At 32.6% G+C, this 23,368-nt stretch overlaps 1 protein-coding gene across 8 annotated transcripts in view; it reads right to left on the bottom strand.

Moving 5' to 3' along the window:
* Nucleotides 1-8,788: 8,788 nt before the first annotated feature.
* Nucleotides 8,789-23,368, bottom strand: part of LOC117101637 — a 33,114-nt gene continuing 18,534 nt past the window's right edge. For 7 of the 8 annotated variants that reach the window (XM_033241649.1, XM_033241646.1, XM_033241644.1 and 4 more), the window contains one exon: nucleotides 8,789-11,289. In XM_033241649.1, coding sequence (XP_033097540.1) covers nucleotides 9,988-11,247 — 1,260 coding nt within the window. In that variant the 5' untranslated portion in view covers nucleotides 11,248-11,289 and the 3' untranslated portion in view covers nucleotides 8,789-9,987. Of the gene's footprint in view, nucleotides 11,290-17,203; nucleotides 17,341-23,368 lie in introns of those variants that run through there. The other variant, XM_033241650.1, reaches the window with a different exon arrangement.

Raw genomic sequence — 23,368 nt, 5'->3', positions numbered from 1 at the left:
AAAAAAAAACAAAAAAAAAACAAAAAAAAAAAAAACAAAGAAATAAAGTGGATCGACTTGAGTTTGTTTACCTTATAAAATCATTTAAATGAAATTTACCACTGCATTATTGCGCCGTAGGTGAGTTGGAGAAAGTTGCTTCAAATAACAACTTGGCTCTCAACCACAACAACAATTTCCCAACTGAACTGAATCGATGGAATTTTGATGGAGGTACAGTAGGCCTACATTCCTGACTTTTCGCAAAGGTCAACATTTTACGATGGTCAAAGCAATTTCGTTGCCATGGTTAAGGCAAATTTATTACAAGAAGCGATTGGTTCCTGTGATGAAATCAGGCAGAACAACTGTAGATCATGAAACTGACCTTACTTTTTTGTGTTTGTTTGTTGTGAATTTCCTAAAACAAAACATAATTCACAGACATCTCTATCGTTTATAGTGTTGTCATACACACGCGCAATTAAAAGGGAGTGTCACCAGGTGTTGCTATAATGATGGATGAAGGTCTGACGAGAATCTCAATAGAGGCGGGTTTAAAGACGGACGTCGTAGGGGGCGTGATGTTTCAGGACCATGTTAAAATAATAAAATAGGCCTGAAATGCCCAATCCATTTCAAAACCAAGCAAAGAATTAGGCCTACCTTTTTTTAATGCAAAAATAGCCTTATCTAAAAACACTGGCAACCTAGTCTAACTAGACATACATTGGTCCAAACAATGATTGGCAACACGTAGCACAGAAGGAAATTTAAAAAACAGAAACATTTTATCGTCAGCATTTTATAGGGCTTGCTTAAAAAACATAAATAATTTCACAAAAGGTGTGCGGTGTCTTAGGGGCATCGTGCTTAATGTTGGGTCGAAAAACGCATAGCTTGTCAATCTTTTGCCGATTTGACATGATCTTATCTAAAGTCCCATTTTCATGTCAAAAGAAGTCTCGCAACCGTAAAAATAGTTTGCCCAAAGTTGAGTCGCACCATGGTTTGAGAACCAGGGGAAACAGTAGGCCTACACACATTTTCTATATGCTATTTTACTTGATTTAAATGATCTATCTACAGTTAGGCCTACTGCAATTTATTACCAATATACTATAAGCTAATCATTACGGTATCATGCACAGTATATAAATAATTCACATAATTCTGTGTTTGTAGAGTATGTGTCTGAAATTTAAATTTTAGGACCCTTTTGGAAAGTTTTGGCCATTTTGAGGATTTACAACGTAAGAGGGCGCTTATACACTAACATAACATTATTCTTCCGATTTCAATCAGCTGTCGGACGCGCGAAGCGGATGCGCGTGAACCGGAAACGCGTGGACCGGAAACGCGAAATACGCGCTACAAGGGCGCTAGACAACCAGGGACGCGTACGTACGTGCAATATCAGAATAGACTCCCACTGCATGCCTTTATGTCACTTGTAAATTTGTGTTGTAGGAGTGCTAAAAATCGATAAATAAAAAATTAACACTCATTATTAATTAATTTTTATGTTATTTAATTATTCAACCGTTTTATATCAATAAATTTAAGATGTAAAGTAAACTATATATATAGATCTATGATCTAATGATAATAATAAAACAATCAACGTGTCCTTAATGGGAATATATTAACTCAGACATGCTAATTAAATGGTTTTGTGTTCCACTCTCGATGGGGACAACGTATATGTCTGTATAAATAAAGTGATATATTTTATTTTGTCATATATCATATCATATCAATGAATTGTTCAATGCGTGACCTTCTGTTGATTTGATGTCATACACATACTTTGCTTTGCTTAATTGAATTAGGTGCTGAAGCAGACAACACATTTAACAAGTTTTAATCAATATCCAACCTTAGTACAACCATACAACCTTTCCATAACATCATCTTAACCTTGCTTCACAATACTGTAAAGCTTTTCAGTATCTTTAAATTGTCAGTTCCGTGATCTCATACAATCATTTTAGAGACCACGCATTCGTTGGCATTGGTTATACGTGCTGTGTTAGAGATCAGATTGACGTCAAATTGAAAAAAATACAGGAAACTGTAGAGCCAAATTTTGGAGTTTTTCGGGCGAAAAGGAGCAAATTATGATCCTCCTCCTCATCAATATTAGGCATATTAATACCACTATTATTAGCAGCATGTTGAGATGGTTAACATCCTGAGTTTGTCATGCTGTTAATGGCTGTAATATGACTCTAGACATGGCACCGCCACTGTAAAATCAACTTCACATTAAAATATTTCTTTAACTGCAGTGAAACGTTCCCGATATACCTATCCACTGAATTTGGAATTTTGCCAAAAACGAAAATATATTTAAAAAAATACATATCCATGTAAATATAGAGCTACTCCGAACACGTATATGACTTAAAGCTAACTGACACCCTGTAGATATGTTATTACTGGGACGACACAACATTATGTTCAGAGGATTACATTATATCAATATTATTTAAATAATTATTACTTGATTATTTAGAGTAATTATTATTTGATATTTTTATGTTATATTAATTATCATTATTTGATTATGTATACTATAATAAATATTAATATTTAACAATAATTTGAATAAGAAAAATATACAATCTACTTTAAAGATACATTGTTTGTTAAAAAATAAACATTAAAAAATATAATTTAATATCTGACTTGCTTACTCTCTATTGGTCTATTTAACTGACACATAAATAATACCGCTCTTATATTCTTTGCATTTGTAATCACTCTGGATTTTTGTAGTAAAAAAGTAGATAAATTAACAAAAACTGAATTGTTGTGATGTGTATTTTATTGGAAGATTACTTATTTAATCCTGTTTTTCCTTTAAGATATACTGTACACTACATGCTTATAATACACTTGAAGTCCATCTTCATCTCTGTTATACCTACATAATTCATGAGAGCACACGTTGACGAGTAGCAGAATTCTAAACCAGGATTTGACAACCAAAGAAACAACCATTGCAATCAAATATCTTACATGTTTTTTTTTTTGTTTTTGTTTTTTTATTAATTTGAACATATTTTGTTTACAAAATGTCTATATATCTTTTTAAATTTTCAACAGAGTAACTGTCAATAGAATATCATTTACTGCCTCCAATTTGACTTACAATCTAATTCAAGGTGTTCTTAAGATGTAAAGGTAACAATTGGATTTGGAATGACTGGGGTTGACTCACTGCAATATCATTAAAATTGTGTGGCCTGAGTCATGTACCAGTCATCAGAGGCACTTATACCAATCTATTTATACACATGACATGTGAAAATGATTTAAGGTATTTGACATAACACCTTTAATTAATACGATCTGATTATGATCACCAAGGCCATTTATACAAAATATAATAACAATACTAAATGATAATAAATCTAAAAATATTGATAATAATAATAATAATAATAATAATAATAATAATAATAATCTTAATAATAACAACATTAACATCAATGATATTGATAAATAATGATAATAATAATTATTATTATTATTATATCATTATCATATTATTTTATAATAATAATAATAATAATAATAAAATGTTCATCAGAGGCACTTATAGCAATCTCTTTAAACATATGACATGTGAAAATGATATTTGACATAACACCTTTAATTAACACAATCTGATTAAGATCACCAAGGGCATTTATATAGAATATAATAATAACAATAATAATAATAATAATAATAATATTAATAATAATAATAATAATAATAATGTTTTTATGTTTTTATGTGATTATTTTAGACAATTTTATGTGTACATTCAGCCTTAATTTCAAGCTATGTTTTTTCTACGTTTGACAATAAATTACATATTGAATTGAATAATAATAATCATAATACAAATAACTATAGCATGATTGATGATAAATATTAACAATTATAATAATAATTATTATATTAACAGTAACATAAAAATGGTCCTAAAGATAACAATATTAATGATGATAATAATAATTATAATAATAATAATTATGAAAATAATATGAAGATTAGGAATGCCCCCTTTAGTATAAATATAATGATCACATTTTCCTGGTCAACCTTATACCAATTGTTGTCTTAATTTGATTCTGTAAACATTTGTGCCGTTAAAAAAATTTAAACACAAATGATGAGCTGGTTTATTCACATATAATAAATATGGTTCCATAGTAAAAAAATATATCAATTTTTTACGATGAAAATATACAATAGCTTTTATTGAATATACTATGTTACATTACATATTTGAGTTGTTAGTATTTGTAGGTAGTCTTCCACCATCCTCCATTCTATACATTTACTGTATACTACATAAGAAATAAAAACAGAAATAATGATGATTTCAAATAGGAAAACCAGGCATACAATTGATGAAACAAAAATATTTTTAAATTGTGCATTCATGCAAAAACAATAAGGTTATTAAAATAATATGCAACAGGAATTTGGACCAGCCTGATATAAATTGAAGCATATATCCTAATATTTGGTTTCAGCTATGAAAATAATGATATACTGTATCAATTGTCTCTACTAGTTATTACAACACACATTAGGCCCTATAAAAAATATTATTAGTTTATCACCCTATATGGGCAGGAAAAGTGAGGGAGGGAGGTTTTTTTTTATTTATTTTTTATTTTGCTAAAGCCAAATATCACCCTTGGGTTGTTTGCTGGTGCATTGATATTCAAAGTAAAACATGATTTAGATAATGCAAACAATATCTATTAACCATTTAATAAAATAAATGAAAAAAATAAATAAAAGAAATAAAAAAAATTTCCAAAAAAAATTTTCAAATTTTTTTTTTCCAGTACCATAAAAGACATGCGCACGAGGGTGATAAACTAATAATTTTTTTTATTGGGCCTTACCAATTATAGCACCCTCAATACAATAGTAAATAACTCTAACAGTATGGTAAATTCCATATGAAATATACAAAGAAACTATTAGAAGATAGACAATATTAAAAAATAAAATAATACTACAATATTTAGCCAAGAAATATAGGCCTATATGTGTTTATTTAAAAAAAATATTTAATATGATTCAAAGTCTGCAATCTATCAAAGGACAAAAAATGTCAGGATTTTTAATAGTAATGTCATAAGTGATTGAAATGGTAATTTAAAGCACTGTAATAAGACACATGGAAAGATTTAACCACAATTCAACAAAACAACAAAAATAAGAAATAGTTGAGTATCTTTTGAAACCAGTATAATGTGGTTTATGAGGATAATAATGATGTTTCTCAGGTATAAGCCCATGGCCTATCATTTAAGTATATTTATGTAAAATAATCCACCAGGCTATAAGCCCACTTTAATGTCAAAGGTTTCAAACATTAATTGCATCAGCCAACAATGGTCAAGGTCTATAAAAGAAATAATACATTAAAACAATTTCATTAGGCATGCAGAACCTTTGATTTTAGCCTTTAAACAAATAATCAAAGGTAGTAAATAATAAGTATGGGTTACTAATTAAAAGAATATATTTCTACATTAGTTTTTCTTTACATGTTTCTTCATACCACATAATCAATATACCATGTGATTTATCCATACATTTTTCATACCACGCAATACCTTAATAAAACAGTTATATGCCCTTAAATGGAGAATCCAAAGAGAATACCAGTTTGGCCCAAGAGCTCACTTGGTAGATTAAAGGAATGGGTTTGAATTCCAAATGGGTGGGGGATACAAATATTAATACAGTAATCATACATTAATAAATACATGTTTAAATATAAATATATGTTTATACGTTAAATTTGCATTCCTGAACTCCTTTTATCGGGAATAGTCTTTATTTTGGAATGGATGTGGCTTAGGTTGTGGTTCAGATGATGAACTTTCTAATGAAAATGTCTTATGTTCATCCTGCCAAGAAAGGATTCTATTTTTCACAAATGAAAACAACTTCCTTTCTGAAAGCCACCTAAAGCAAGTTGGGTAGTGTTATCAGTTCCGTATGATCAACTCTGTCACCCCGAATCCTCTTGAAGAGAGGTGCTGAAGGTTATGTATAATCAGCTCTATACCACTAAGCCTCATAAAGACACTTGTATACTGTAGAGAGCATCAAGGGTCACAAATGATCAGATATCCACTCCCCAAGCTTTATAGAGCATCAATGGTCCTAAATTTACCACTAAGTCTCATAAAGAGACTTGTATACTGTAGAGAGCATCAAGGGTCACAAATGATCAGATATCCACTCCCCAAGCTTTATAGAGCGACTTGGTTATAGAGTATCAAGGGTCCTAAATGGTCAGCTCTCCATACCACCCTGAGTCTCATAAAGAGACTTGGATATAGAGCATCAATGGTCCTAAATGGTTAGCTTCCCACCACACCCCAACCACGCCTCATGAAGAGACTTGGATATAGAGCATCAATGGACTTAATGGTCAGCTCTCCACCCCAACCCCCTCTGCCTCATAGACTTGGATATATAAAATCAAGGGTCCTAAATGTTCAGCTCTCCACACCCCCAACCCCGCCCCCTGCAAGCCTCAGAAAAAAACTTGGGATATAGAGCATCAATGGTCCAAAATGATTAGCTCCTTACCCCCCAGCCTCATAGAATTGGATATAGAGCATCAAGGGTCCTAAATGATTAGCTTTCCCCACCCCAGCCTCATAAAGAGACTTGAGTTACAAAAACATCGAGGGTCCCAAATAATCAGCTCTCAATTCCCCTGCCCCCAGCCTCATAAACTGACCTGGTTATTGAGCACATTTCCCAAATGATCAACTCCCCACCCCAAAGCTTAAAAAAATTATGTTATAGAGAATCAAGTGATCCAAATGATCTGGTCTAGACTCCACTTCCTCATAAACTTAATTCAATAGCGCATTCCAAATGATGAAGTCAGTTAAATGGACCAGCTAAATATAGTGAAAAAATTATATGTAGTGAATAATATCACATTGCCTGTAAAATTACACTGTTTTAAAGTTGTTCACATTTGTTTAAGGAAGTGAAAAGGAATATGATACCAGAATTGAAAGCATATAAGTATTTGCAAAGAATAAATTGTCAAGTTTTATCAGTATCTGACATCCCATATGACAAGGTTTAAATATCAATATTTTATTTGAAATGAAAATGTTACTGACATTTGGTAAACATGTGTCAGATGATCAATAGAGCAATTTAGTAGATAAATTACTTGGAAGTTGAATGAAACCAGAAATAATAACACAATATTGATAATAATGGAAATATATGTTCATGGTAAACATATATAATTAAAGGACATTGTTTTGTGAATTTAAAAAGGCAGTGGCTATTTTTACACCAGGCTAAAAACTTGGTTGGTACTTTGAAAAAGTGGTCTTGAATTCAAGGGGTCTGAAACTGGAGGGCAAACTACACTATTTTATGCACAGGTACTGTGGGGTGAGGGGGGGGGGCACCATTACCACCAAACCTACATATTTTGAAATTATACATTATGCTACCTGTTCAAAAGGGGAAAATATACAAATTATATAATGTATGAATTAATAACAAATACATAGAAAAATCTTATTAAAATTAAAGATATTTTAGCACACACATGCAATACAGCAATTAAAGTTGGACTAATGACCTAATCTCAAACAATTATGAATATCTAATTACTAATTATGGTTAACGAACCCAGTCAGGTAGTATTCCCAAATTAGTTTACCATTTCACTTCCATGAATTCAAATCTCATCCTTTTTCCATTCTACAATTCAAAAATATATTATATTTGGGACAACGTTGTAGATTTTATTAGTTAATGGTTGAAATATAATTTTATCCAAATTTTTCCAAAATAATAAAACAGGAAATAATTTCAGTTCACAACCATATTTAGTCATTACATGTTGTCATGTCATGGGACTTGGCCACATAACAACAAAGAAGATGATGTCATCCAATAAAACTACAATTCATAATTTCTGCATTTGAAAATTACATTTTTTTTTGTTGTCGTGTAAAGTATATACTCTGAAGGTACATAAGTGAGTAATTTAGAGTAGGTATGCTGTCATTAAATTTACAACCAGAATAATGTTACTCTGTCTTCAAAATATCAAGCCTGTAAGTGAGATATTTAAAGGGGTTTCTAATTTTTCACAAAAGGCCAAACCCACCTCTGCCCCCGCCATTTATTTCTTAAGATATGACACCTCAGATGTCCGGAAATGGCAATAAAAATTCCAAATTTCAAATATTTGGAGTTAATTTCAAAAACTTTCAAGTAAATGGTACTTTTTAGTAATAATTTAAAAGGGCATTTCTGGAAAAGGGGGTTCTTTCAAACCCCTCGAACCCCCTGGCTACAGGCTTATATGGTGGTGTCAACTTAGGGGTACCAATTTGGAAAAATCTACTTCAAGAAGACCTAGTTTAATTGAACTTTCTCAATACATTTAAATGATTTGCGGGAGACCATGCTGATATCTGGAGATTCCTGCAACTACAGACCCCTGTTAACTTGGTGATCATTGGTTACAGAATGATAGGAAAGTGTCATTGGATATGAGATAACCTTTGACATGCATGCAAGAGATTTACATGTGTGAGAACTCCATGAAAAGTCTTGGACTTTGTTATGATTAAATAATTCAAAGATATACATAAGTACCTATCTATATCTTGTTGTCATTTGAAAATTTCATCAACCTCACTCTCTTCCATATCTACACAACTTTTAATAAAATAATTGTTGGTTTGATGTGAGATTAAAAAAAACCCCCAAAAAACGCATGAGAATCTTCACCTTTAAGTACGGCCACGGTTCGTGCAAGAGCTCCATTGTGCCAGGGCTAGAACTGTGTCGACAGCTGTATTGGTCTTTTTTATTTCTAGAATATGGTTGTACACATGTAATGGTCATTTAAATGCACTCCTATATTACAAGCATAGGAAGTTAATATTTTTGTATATTTATATTTTTACTCTATGGGCCTCATACATTTGGTTCCAGGTATGACAAAGTTCAGTTTAATAAATTTTACATGTTTGTGACACACAAACTCATTCATCATTAAAGCATTAAGGAATAAACTTATTCCTCCACGATTAAATCATTACAAATATTGTTTCATTAGACACCAATTAAACTATTTCTCTGTAGCAAAATATCTTACCTAAAAATATAATTTGATTATATTAATATTTGCATAAGTTACAAAATTCATTGAAAAAATATCCATAGATTAAAAAGAGTACATGTATAGGTTCCCAAAAAATTGAGTTGCCAATGAGACATTCATGGTTGATCAGTAGGAAATCATAGTAATCTATACAAATATTTATGTATAATACTCGGCTGATCGATTAATAGATCTTTTTTATATGGGCCTTTAATTATTTTTATTATTATTATTAGCCCTGATGAGAAACTCTAGAAATACTCGGCTGATCGATTGATAGAAAAATTTTTTCTCCGATGAGGAGCTCTAGGATTACCGGCTGATTGATTGATCTTTTTTGCTGATTGATTATCTTTTTTGCTGATTGATTATAGATCTTTTTTATGCGGCTGTTAGGGCCAATATACTCTACTGCCCTCATCGGAGCTTTCGAGATTACGAGACCTTGTATTCTACAAGTCTTAACCATGCTCCCCTGCCAGTATTACCCCATGCTTTTTGGTTCATAAATGGTAACTACAAGGCTAAAACTCATGATCAACGTATCAAATAATATTAAATTAAGCTTACTGAGCTCCTCCTTGATAAAAATACCACATTACAATAGATTTTGTCAGGCTTGACCCTTTTGGCCTTTATATAAAATACAAACATGATACAAATATATATTTGCCTTTGTATATATAATCTGGTACAAATATCCTCATGCCCATATGGATTGGATAAGATATGATCATGGCCATATATGGATATAATATGAATGTCATCATCATGGCTACATATGGGTAATTCACATAAGGTTGTCACAAGAAACTAGACTATGAGATGCCACTGTCGATGCTCTTCTGTGTTAGTGTTGAATCGGTTACAGATAGTTTTTTATGTCCTCCAACCGCTGTTTGATGCATGGTCAAGAAGTTCTCATCGACGAGATCGTGTGTTTCAGTCACAATAGCAGAATCATCAGACATATCGTCAATGGATTTCCGCCTGCTACTCCTGGCTGTGGCGATATTTTGAGCGTTGTTACCATTCTCATAATTAATCATTGATTCTTTATATCCTCCCTGTATATGTAACTCTTCTTTTTCATTCACAAAATTATTTGAGTTATCTACATTCTCTTTTTCGCTATTTACACTGAAGAGTCTTACTAAATCGCGCACACTACTGGATCGCCGTTCTAGTTTTTCCTTTTCAGACTTTTCCTCCACATATGATTTACTGAAAGGTACAACATTTGCATTACTTTGGTTTTTGGTGTATTGTGAGCCCTTTCTTTGGATCATATTTTCACCAGAGTTTTTCATATTGCTAGCGTCCATCTTGTTTTCTTCCATTTCGGATGATTCGCTTTGTAGGAGTATCCTTTCTTTTAGATTTTGTCTTGTGTTCGGTGGAAGAGATGGCAAATACATTGCATTTTGGTGAACTCGTCTTCCTATCCTTGTACTTGGATCCACAATTAATTCATCATCAACTTCTAATGCGTTTTTCTGTTGATGCCCATTACTACTAGCGTTCATAAGTTGCAAGTCTAATGAACTATGCGACGAGTCTTTAGAATCGTTTGGAGTGTCGTCTAAATCATTTAAAGCCGCTTCTAAGAAATCTAAAGTACTTTGTTCTTCTTTAGATAAACTGAAATTTCCGTCAGATTCTTCCACGATTGTAGCCGCTGCCTTTTGTTCATTTTTCTTCCGTTCGATCACCCCAACTACTTGTTTACGCAGACTATGCATTGTTTCATGCAACTCAATGGCACGGAGTTCCTGCGCGTTTGCTGCTGTTGGCAACAGACTAGGGGGTTGCTCATGGCTCTTGTCTATGTAGCGCACCGAAGGAATATAATCACGGCCATAGAAATGCCAGAAGGGATGCATGTCAATGGAATTCTGTAAGTGAGATGGTGGTCCATGATATGACATCTCGTTCGACATCTCCACGCCCTCACTCTTTAGAATGTAGTCCATTGGTGTCTGCAGAGTCTGTCGGAAGTATCCGTCAGATGATTCAACCGATTGGAGAACTCGTTCTGGCATCGTCAGATTCTCAGATCGGGAATGAGCACAGCCCATAGTGGATGATGATGATGCAGACTAACCAATCATTCAATACATCTAAAAAAAGTAATACAAAAATTTAGAACTTACAACTTCCATAAATTCATTAAAAAAAAAATCATAAAATTGTTTACCATGCATACCAATAATAATTGATATCCTATTAAAAAATGTTTCTTTTTTTCTTCTGCAAAACCATCACGATAGCAGGCTAAAGTTTTAAATTTTAAAAACTTAATTTGTATGCAGACATTGGAGGCGTTTTAAATTCAAATCAATTTTATTCAACTTCTCTAACAGCAGCAAAATTGCTAAATTGCAAGATTACAATTTGTGCAATATGTAAAACATTAATTTAAAAAATAATACCTAAAATCTAAAGTATTAAAAAACAAGAATTAATTAGGACAGCAAATGCTTAGCAGTAAGTATTATGTGATAAGAAAACAATGAAACAAAGACAAAGGTAAAAAGAAGAAATCCTTAATTAAGAAAATGATTCTTGTTGCCTGTGACTTTATTATTCTAGCTTAAAGCCAAATGCTATTCATATTTTGAAAATTACTCAAGCCTTGTGTTTAATTACGCTTATTAGCATACTGGTAAATTGCTATTTTAGTCCCTATACAAAAGAAGCATTTAATCTGCAATCACACCACAGAGTCAAATCTCAAAACCACATGGACATATGTTCAGTATTGCTATACATGACTTCTATAATTATTGTATTAAAAATGTTACATAATTTTAAGTTTGGTCCACTATAATAATTTGCTCTACAGTCATATGTACAATATTGCATGCATAAACAGTACACCGGGGAATGATACAGGCAGTATAGTTCTAAAGGTGACATAGCTAAGTTAATGTATTCCAGGTTATTATTCATAACATTAACCTGTAGGCCTATTGATGACCATATTCCTTTTGCCTGTTTTGAAATGAAAGTGCAAGATTTGACGTTAGCAGGCTGCTCAACGACATATAATCCCTCCGGCTACAGGGGTATTTGAATCTATTCAATTTAATATTTAACAAGTTTACATGTCTTTATAAGAAATGATTTACATAAACTAAGTCTTAGAGATAAGCAAAATATTTTCTTTGCAACAAGCCTCGTAAATACAGCCTAAAGTTCATGAAAAAGCAATTAAATCCAACCAGAGGCAAGATAATTTAATACTCCATGACGGAAATAACAACCTCAAAAATAAGGAGAGAACATTTTTTTTTAATTTCAATTCATCCAACAGCATAATTGCCAATAACAGGATAAATTAGAGAAACTTAGCAAAATTCTCAACATAAAATAAGTCTCATATGCAACTTAGGAAGTGGAGTTGTTGGTGGCTTTAACAAGAAAAAAATGTTGTTGTAACTTGACAGGGTTTGAACCCATGACTCTGGGATTGGAAGGCAAGTGTCTTAACAACCAAGTAACAGATCAACTCCTCACTTTCACTTAACTATTAGAAATTGTAAGTACCATTCTCGCACGAATAAGTGCCCGGGCGCTTAAAATATTTTCTGCCCTTTTTGAGGGGCGCTTATGAAAACAGAGCGCTTATTCAAACGGGGGGCGCTTATGAAAACAGAATGGAAATTGAGGTGGCGCTTATGGAAATACATGAAAATTTAGTGGTTCTTTTGGGAACTTGGAAAATTCAATGGGCGATTTCTGAATGAAAAAAATTACAGGACATCCGAAAACTGAAGATTACAAATGGTTCTGGTGTAGAAAAGATAATTGTCCAGAGATCATGGCTCGTGACAAGAATTCTGTGAGGTTTACAACAGCAGATGAAATTAGAGGAGGTGATGATGGTGTATAAGTTTAAGCTTGTTGGCCATCTGCCAATTGAGATTAGCAGGATCATTGTAGGTCTACTTGCACACTCACATGAAAACGTGCTATAAGTGCAAATTGTCAGGAAAAGAAAAAGAGAAGTAGACAAATTTAAGAAGAGAAAAGTTGGAAAGATACTGTCCAGGGAGCTCTCATCTGTCTAGGATAAAATATCCTCATTTTGAAATTGACATTATAAGAAGAAAATGTGAATCCACTCCTCAGCTGAAATCAAGCAAACCACATTCTCAGGATTAGTTAAATTATCGTTTGCAAAAAAAAAATCAATCACAAGATATTAAAAAAAAAAATGTATAAACACCGAGGGGCACTTATTCAAACTAGGAGGGGCGCTTATTCAAACTAGGAGGGGCGCTCATTCAAACGGGGCGCTTAAGACAATTTTCACTTTAAGAGGGATGCTTATTCGAGAGGGGTGCTTATTCGCGCGAGTATGGTATAAATACAAAATAAGTTAATCTATTTTGATAACTGGGCATTAAATCAAAAAATAAAGTTTGATAGATAAAAAGGTTTTTATATTCTATCTACCATTTTTATCAAGAGGATATATTGTTAATTTTAGATTTAAAGGTATTACACATTTGGTAAGAAAAAATGCATTGAAATTTATACTTATCAGTAGCATATCTAAGAAGAAGGGGTTTGAAAAGCTTCAGCTAATGTCAGTGCCCCTCCAGACCCCCTTCTAAAATGCTATAAGCAAAAAAAAATATGCTCAAGTATTTATAGAGGATATTAACTCATGCCTATAGTAGCTAACTCCCTCCAACTTTTGTATCAAACCCTCCCATCAGCCCATTATATTAACACACTCACTTATGTTAACACACCTAAATAAGCTAACTCCCCATAACTGTTTTTATCACCCTCCCATTTCCCCCTCATATCAATACAACCCCCTCATGCTAACACACCTAAATAAGCTGCTAATGCTCACCATCACAACAAGCAAAAGAAATCATGTTTGAAACCTTGCAAAGTGAGAAATTGATTTTGTTATGAATATATGATGGAGCCTAATGTAGTGGCAAATTAATATTATTAATATATAACAAGAACATTAGTAATCATATAGCATTTTCTTTCTTAGTTATGTGAAATGTAGTGAATTATTAACATGATTTTTATGTCTTCAACCATGTTTATACCAAAATAAGTATGTAAATATAAAATTAGACAATAAAAATACAGAAATACAATGGAAAAAACACATAATACCTAACCACGAACAAATAAATTATAATAATTAATATAGTACTGTACAAATATTTCTTCATTATTGTTACATAGAAGACACAGATTGAACATGAATGTAATTCGACTATGGAAACATCTGCTTTTCTTTTTTATACTTTTGAGAGAAAAATAACAGGAAACATTCCAGGAAGGAAACAGTGGGTTTCAATGATGACTACAACAGATTCCAAACAGATATGTAGATGCTATACATTTACAAGTTACTAATATAGCCACATAAATAGGAAATGTATTAAATAGGTCTAACTGTTAAATAAGCAAACAATATGTGGATTAAACAATTATATTTTTGTTTGTTTAAATATTTATTTGTTTTGTTCTCATTGAACAGAATGAAATTGGTGATGAGGTTTTAAGCAAGGTAGCAGTCAATGGTCAAGTATTTTTATAGTGCCTTCCACATTAAAGGCTCAAGGTGGTTTTTAGCCACTAAGAAACTAAAATTTAAGTGAACAGGCGCAAACGCGAAAGGGAGGGGGAAGGTGCACACCCCCGATTTTTAGTTTGTGGTCTTGAGAAAGAACAAAATCTGGATTTTCACAGGATTTGAACATTCAAGTTTTGAGATGAGCATCTTAACCACCAAGCTATATACCTCCTAACTTATGATCAAGAAAATATTGGTTGTCACACTATTAAATGTGTATTTACCAACACCTATATAAATTCTTGCCATTGATTTGTTGATTAGATTACATGGCATTAATTTAAAGGTTGCATAGATTAAAAAAAGTATATTTCACAGTTAAAATCACTTTTTGTTAATTTTTGTTACATTCAATGAGATCAAAACTATTCAGTTTTTACTGATTTATGTACTTTTTACTACAAGTTCTTTTAAATTTCAACAATCAATTTGACCTAAAAAATATGAAAAAACATATATAGAAATATACAATGAATATAAGAATTTGTATAGGTTAATTGGAGAGGAATACTTTTTCATTAAAATTTTCAATTTGAAAGTCAATAAATTGTTTAAATATACAAAGTAAGTAAGCCATATATTGATTTTGTTATGTTTATTAGCCTAATAAAAACAGCTTTATATTTAATAAAAAAAAACATATCTAATATAGTAAGACTCATAAAAAGATAACAACTCTGTATATATGTCTTCATGGACTGATTGACAGAAGATCAAACTAAATACAAGACATTGAAATCTGGAGACACACTGTAACTACTTATCACCTTACTCATCACCTTATATAACTACAGACTTTTGCTGTTGATTTTATTATCATATGATTATTATGGTCAAGTTCACACTAGAGCCTTAGTATTCAGATCGGGAGTTAACCGTTGGCACGTGTGAGAGCACCTGATCGGTTAACGTTAACCATTACCAGGATCAAGATACGCTAACGGTTAGAGAGTGCTATTGGTTAGCAAGTTGAGCACGTATCTATCATTAACCCAATTTCTAGTTTTCTATTGGCCAGTGATCACACCGTCATCTTCTTGATATCTGGATCGGGGAATTTCTTGTATGAACACACAGGTCAGCGCAAAAGTTTGTAATCTAGATCCTGCTAACTCTTAGCTGCCATGTATGAAAACAGCCTTAGTAGCCTATACAGGATTGTACAGATTAGGGAGGAGGTGTTTTGGCTTCTGTAACATATCACGCCCAATTGCTAAGATTTTTATCCCACATTAATACCCTTTTCACACTAACAGAAAATATTTCAACTTGTAACAATTAGTAACAAGTGGTAACAATTTTGATCTCCCGAGATTTTTTCTTCTTTCCACAGTAATCCAAACCATGGGAAATCCTGAGGGAGCAGCAGTAGGTGTAGATATCTGAGATAGTCTTAGCGCGCGCAAACATTATTTTGTTTTCCATTGCCTGATAGTAGTACGAACGCATGGGCACTGAATAACTCGAATATCTTCTGAGATATTGCAGGGGTTCCCTGCGATATTTCGGAAAGTTTTACATGAATTTGCTTTCACCCTACACAAACCTGGTTGCAACTTGTTACTAGTAGTTATTATTTTTGCAAAATTAGTGATAAAAGGGTAATTATCAGCCTACAAGGAGCATATGAAACAATGGTATAACATGCCAATGAGCTTTCAATGACCAAAGCCAGGGCCCCAGACCATCTGTAATAATAGCCCATGTTAAAGAATGCAGGGGACTGTCACCTGGTGTACAGCCCAATCACCACCAGAAGGACCCAATGAAAATTAAATCTTCAGATTTTGTGGGTTATCCTCAAATATTATGGGCTTTCATTTTTAGGTTGATACACGATCAACTAGGTCAGCAAAAATTGGGTCGCAATTTAAAAAGTTGGAGAAGAGGGCCACGTAAAACTTTTGTGTCTATTACAATTGCACTATTCATTCTTAATCTTATGTTACAGGCTTGCCCTCTGGATAGAAAAGGTTAAGCCTTTTCTATCCAGAGGGCAAAGCCAAATATAAAGAAAAAAGGTTACTCTTTGGCAGGTAAAGGTACTTGTTCACGTACCCCTGTATTAGTACATAATACAGAGAATTCAACATTTTAGTAGTTCACTTTTAAAAAGAGAAAAAAAAAACTACTTGAAGACTAACAAAGCAACTGATTTTCTATAAACACTATGGAAATCTTTATTAACAGAACACCTTGAAGTTCCCTAAAAAGGCCTATCATATTACCATATGTGTCACTTGTATTTTTGTACACTAAATAAAGGATATGGTGTATACTCAACCTTATTAAATGTAATTCACATCCTGTTAAGTTTACAAGGCACACAATTTTTAACAGAATGACAGTACTCCCTGTCTACACAAATAGTTTCTTAGTGAAATAGAAACTTGTCTGAGTCTTAAGTAATTACTTACTATTCCAATAAACATTGGTGTGTGCTTGCCTCTACTTCTGCATCCTATCTTATGGAGGCCCAAGTGCATTTATAAGCACTTGAGAAAAACAAAATTGTGATTATTAAGAACATCCTCCTGGTACCAATGGTTGCTAAGCAGCTGCTGCAAAGCATATCAACATTTTACCTACAAAATGAGTTCCAGAGGGGGACCTTTAACCCATGACATTTATGCTCGAATGGTAGTAATTTACTGCAGACTTTGCATACTGACAACTTGTTTATATATTTCATAGAGAGAGCTTTTCAAATACACCAAAATCTCAGTACCCACTAATCTGTTTATAGTTTCCTGAATGATTTTTTTTTTAGATTTGTATTAGTACTAAACATACAAATGTTTTGAGTAGAGAAGCTTAGACTCGCTAGTAGAATCATTAAAACTACTTGTGCATCTGGTCTTTGCTAAAAGTGTTAGGCGTACATCTTCAATTTTAAAAAAACGACAGGATAAACAATGTGTCCAAAAAGTTCTTCAGGAATATTAGAAGATAAGGATTTTCTACGAATCTTCTATTAAGTATTATTCTTAAAGATCTTATTTAGACTATGAAAGTGGGGTTACTACTGTATACAGAATTATATCGTCGAGTTTTAGAACTAGATCGACAACACAGTATGAACTGGTGTATGAACTTGTCTTCCCGACCCTCCCTAAGTCTGCCCCTGACCGGGACACATGCCCCCCCCCACCCTTTGGCCAATAAATTTTGAAATTTCAACGCATAAATATTATGTATTGAAATAATAAGCGCTACTCACTTATCTATTCTGAAATATCAGCATGAGTACTACACAGTAGGCCTCTTATCACTTTGAGATGGGGTCACAAAGCATGAAAGACTATACAGTTTGTGTGCATAGATACAAAACAAGTTTACCTTATTATAACACTAGTGAGAGCTGTCAAGTTCCAAGATAAACACACAACCATTTACAAAACAAACACAATATGGAAGAAGAGTTACAACATTTGCAAGCCATGAATGGTTTTGGTTGTGTACTGCAAATACATTATATCTAATGAGGGTCTATGCTTCAGCTGAATGGACCACCTCACAAAAATATTGTAGAAATAAAATATACAGGTAGACCAGACTTTTGCGAGGGCCAAGGTTCCTATGCGGGCATTCGTGAAATATTGCACTACTGTATTTGCGATGATGTAAACATGGCAACAAACGAAACCAGGGAGACATCAAGCGTTAATCCGGCAGTTTCATTTTTATTGCTAAGCGCATCGAGGCTTTAGCATAATGCGCTATTTAAGACAAAATTATAATAATAATAATAATTATTATTATAATTTTTATTATTATTGTATAATCCTGGCATCAAGTTTTTTTGTTTAGTGCCAATGATAAAAATGTGTAGTTCTGTGGCGGCTGTAGGATATATTTTCTAGGGGCCGAGCTGTCCAACAGGGGACATGCTTTTGGATTACAGGTATCAGGATGTAAGGGGCACTTGGTCATGTGGGTGGGGCCGGGGAAAGCTTACCGTCAGCCCTGAGCTTGACATGATTGGCTACCAGAAGTCAGCAAAAGAATGAACAAAATAGACACACTCAAATTTTGCCTAACAGAAATGTTTTGAAAGAAGAAACAAGGAACTAATTTGAAGGGATATAGTGATAGTGAGTTATGTAATATGATTCAAATTGGTTACAATTTTCCCCAAGGTACTTGAATTTCCTGGTTAAAATGGGCGTAAAGAGTAAAGTTTCAGTTTGAACAAGGTGATGTAAAAAATTTCATGTTGTTCGGGTCCTCAGACTTAATGTAGGTGGATGTTCTTTGTACTTACTATGCATTTCGCTTGTGTTCTTAATCAAGGTACGGCACATTGTACTCTACAAACTGTCCACCCAGATTATTATAATGGGTATCTCTTTGGGTACTGTGGAATTAAATTTATTGGTCAGCGTGCAAATTACTTGGGTATGGCTACGAACACTCCTAAAAAAGCAGTGGCTTTACTATGGGAAATAACATGGGTATGAGGATGAAGGGGCTTCAGAGAAAAGTGGATAAAGTGGGCTATAGCTGGTCAATGAGGCGACATTTAGTGGCAGTGCTAGGATTTGTTCTGGAGGCTAAGCAGTCAATCAGAGATTTGATGATTCCGGACAGGGACCAGCAGGGCCTATAGTAAAAGGCCTAGTGGGAGTTGTTGGGAGGGGAATAGTTTGATGGCTAAGTCCCTGGAGCGTAGATTAACTGTGAAAGTTTGGAACACTTTCAGATGTTCTGATATGGTTTACCACATTAAAGTTTCCCCCTCTTTTTTTGGTCTGACAAGTTTTTACCGGATGGTCTGTGTAACAGGCCATTCCCTCATTCTTGTCAAAAAATTCATTTTTAACACTGATAGTGACATTATAATGTTGCTTATTACACATGTTGCCTAGAAGCATATTTGTATGTTTAGCAAATGGGAATGAATTACCCAGTGGCAGACCACGTGAGAGATGATGCAAGTAAAATGTAAAGTTGCTGAAATCAAATACAACTGACCTGAACTTACTCAGAAGTTGGTGATGAAGTTTTATTACATAAAAAAAAACAGAAAATGAATTCTATCGCCTTCTTTCATCCAAAAAACGTGGTAATCTCTGATTATTTTATTCGTCAAAGCAATAAATCTGCATAATTGTAGTTTCGGCTAAGGCATAATAATTGCACATTAGAAAATATACAATTCAAATGTATTTACCAGCTATTTGCTTTACTGAGTTCACACTACTGCAATTTCACACAATTTTGAACTTGTTTTCTGTCAATGAAAACGATTTTAATGGCCTGCAGTAAATGGACTTGTCTAAAGAAATTCCAAGAAACCTGATATCCTTGTAGCTGTCAGTAATGTTTACATGGAAAATAATCTAATTTTACTCGTTATTCTCATGGAAATTAAATCACAATCAATTGCCAGCAATGTGTGTGAAGCTTTAATTGCTCAAGATTTAATTCGTCAAGAGGAAAACTATTTTAAACGCATACATTATTGTCACATTGAATTAAAATACCTGGAAAATAAAAATAAATATTTGAAATGTTCACTTTGTTTATTAAAGTATATTTTTTAGCTCTAAATAAAATTAGAAAGGGAAAATATTTTCATCACAAATTAATAAATTCATACTTTCTTTCATCACAAATTTTTAGATTTATAAACAATGTTGTTCCTATATTGTTTTGCACCCTAAAATCCAAGCAACTGGGTAATTAAAAAAAATAATAATAAAATAAAAATTGTAACAAATAAATATCTAATAATTTGTCCATGATTATGAAGTGCACATCCTACTTTTATATTATATTCATGAGAAAATTTTCTTTAACAATTATAGGTCTTTTGCACAATTTTATTAATGAATTTAACTAAGAATTAGGGAGATATTTCATATAAAAATAGGCAGGTAGGTTCAATTAACTATATAAACTGGGAAACAAATATTTTCAGATATTGTCTTCAAAGACTTCGGGTCAGAGTTCATCATAGACACTCTAATAAAGCACCATGATTTAACCCCTAGACTCCCAATACAGTATACAATTGTGGGTGCTGATCTATCGTCAGGGCTGGTGGTTTTCATGATATGTGAAAAATGAAAGGAATTTATTAAGCCTCAATATATTCTGCAGAGAGATTTTTCCCATTTTTTGTTTCAATTTTGAGCTTTCACAGTTGTATTTTTCATATGCATGGGAAAATTTTTGAAGCACCATTTCTGACAATGATATAAAATGACTTAAACGTTCACTTGATCAATGAATTGAGTCAAGAATCAAAGAGAAAGATTAACAACTGAATAAACTTTTTGTAATGTACACAAGATAATTCAAGGTAAAATGGATCCACAAACAATTTATAGACGGCACAAAGAATTTGAAAATAATAATGATAACTGATGACAAGTTAAGAAATGCTCATGCTGAGACGAACAAGATGAATAAAATGATTATAAGCAATTAGATATTCTGAATACCCTATTCAAAGTTAGGGTCTACTGGCCCATTAGTAAGAATTTTATTTGAAACTAAAGAATTTGAAACCTATAGACTGAAGAAATGATTTACAAATTTTGTCATTATTGGGTTTTATATAAGAGACAGGTTGAGGGTTGCTAATTCGTAAAATAAGGTGTTTTGGGTGATTTTTAACTACTTGAGCATGATTTTTTTTGTGGGGGGGGGGGCAACCATAGATACGCCACTGGGTTTATTGGGTAAATTTTTATCCGGTTGTACTAAAATATATGACATACCGTTACTGTTAACGTTATGTATTAATACTAGGCTTGGGTTGGTACTGGCATACCAATCAAGTAAATAACACTGTGGGCTACCAGGCAACCTTTACAGTACCTTTCTTTGTTGCTTGGTAATAATAGCCTACAATTCTTTGAATTAGACTATTTAAATGGCTGATAATAGGATTTTTATAAAAAGACTGTAAATCATCTAAAGCTCTGTCCAAATTTTCTTTGATAAAAAAATGTTGTATAGTCATGATGTGCCTATATATGGTCATGATGTGATGTAATCCATATTCAGGCATGTCACACGTTTTTGTCAAAAAAAAAATTGATAGCCTGGACTGAATTGTTTTGATCTGTCTCTTGGTACTGTATATCGATAACTTAATCGATCCTTTTAAATAAGTAATATTTAATTTTAATTTTTTAATTTTATTTTCCCAGATTTTTCCCAAAGGTATATGTTTAGCATTCCTATTCTGGTTTGCATTCAGGTCACAATAAATAAATTCATAGAGATTGTCAGTTTATGATGGGAGTCAGAAAACAAATCATATACTTCTGGATTCTATGTATAGCAAAAGCATAATAATGAACAGTAAGGATAGCAATGCATGTCATAAGAAAAAAAAAAAACATATTAAATTTGCTTGGAATATCGCTACTACAATTGGACAAAGCATCCACGATACAGAAAACATATTACTCAACAGAACATGATGAAATCATTATGCGAACATGGAATTACATTAGTGACCATCGCAACATTTGTATGTTCTCCGTAATGTTCTTATCTCACATTAGTAATCGCTAACTGCAATGTACATGCAACTATGGTATTATCTAGTCACTATAACAAAGTTATGTAGCATCATTTTTAGTCACATGATATCATTATGTGCAGGGCGTTGATAGGCACATGAATTATGTGCTGCAGTTGCACATGAAAAAATGTATGAAATTCACATTTCATATTTCCATATCTTGAGTAAACCTTGCTTAATATTAATCAGTAGCAGTTCTTATAAAAAAAAAATAAAAATATCAAAATTGTCTGATAAATTACAATTTTAATTTTTACTAAACCAAGGAATATAACAAGCAGACAAATCAGATGAAATTATTTCAAAATCAAATTGATTGATTATGATTGTCTGATTGATTTGCTGATTAGAATTGACTGAATTAACTTAGATTATTATGAAAAATGATTATGATTATAGGTCAGGACAAACGTGGCACAAATTTTAATTGAAGAACATCTTCAATTACATTCAAGAAATGTATAATCTGGTACTGGTATTTAAAAAATACTGAATTTCCTCAGGAAAAACCGAACCAGCTTGGTCTCATAGCTCAGTTTCTATAGCAACTAAACAGTAATTGGAGTGCCTTGGGTTTGAATCAATAGGGACATTACAAAAAATTTCACATATTTAAAAAAATAAAATCTCAAACTATATTTCTTATTTTAACCTTTATTAATATAACAAGAAATATTTTGGATGAAATTTGGCTTAAAAAATATTTACGTCTGAAATTATATATGAAATATAGGTTGGATAGGCCTACTATAGTGTATATTTGTTGTAAATCTAGTAGTAACATAATATACATGAAAAAGTAACAATTTTGTCATATACTGATTAGAGTGAAAGCATTAAGATGAGAGAAGGAGATGCTTCTTTTTGAATGTTTGAGATGACTCTGTAATCTAACATGAATGTAATCGCCAAATGTACTAATGTTGCCTCTGACTATGATTAATCATATATTGGTTTACCTAAAGCACCAGTGTAACTAATATTCCCAAGCCTGGCAAGGTGCTCACACTGAGTAATGTGCATTCTACTTTGGGTAATT

This window comes from Anneissia japonica, unplaced genomic scaffold (assembly GCF_011630105.1).
Source record: "Anneissia japonica isolate Jap-2015-1 unplaced genomic scaffold, ASM1163010v1 scaffold1696_len571195_cov180, whole genome shotgun sequence".
Classification (NCBI taxonomy): Eukaryota; Metazoa; Echinodermata; class Crinoidea; order Comatulida; family Comatulidae; genus Anneissia; species Anneissia japonica.
The sequence above is the reverse complement of the archived record's forward strand: the minus strand, read 5'-3'. Positions and strand labels throughout refer to the sequence as shown.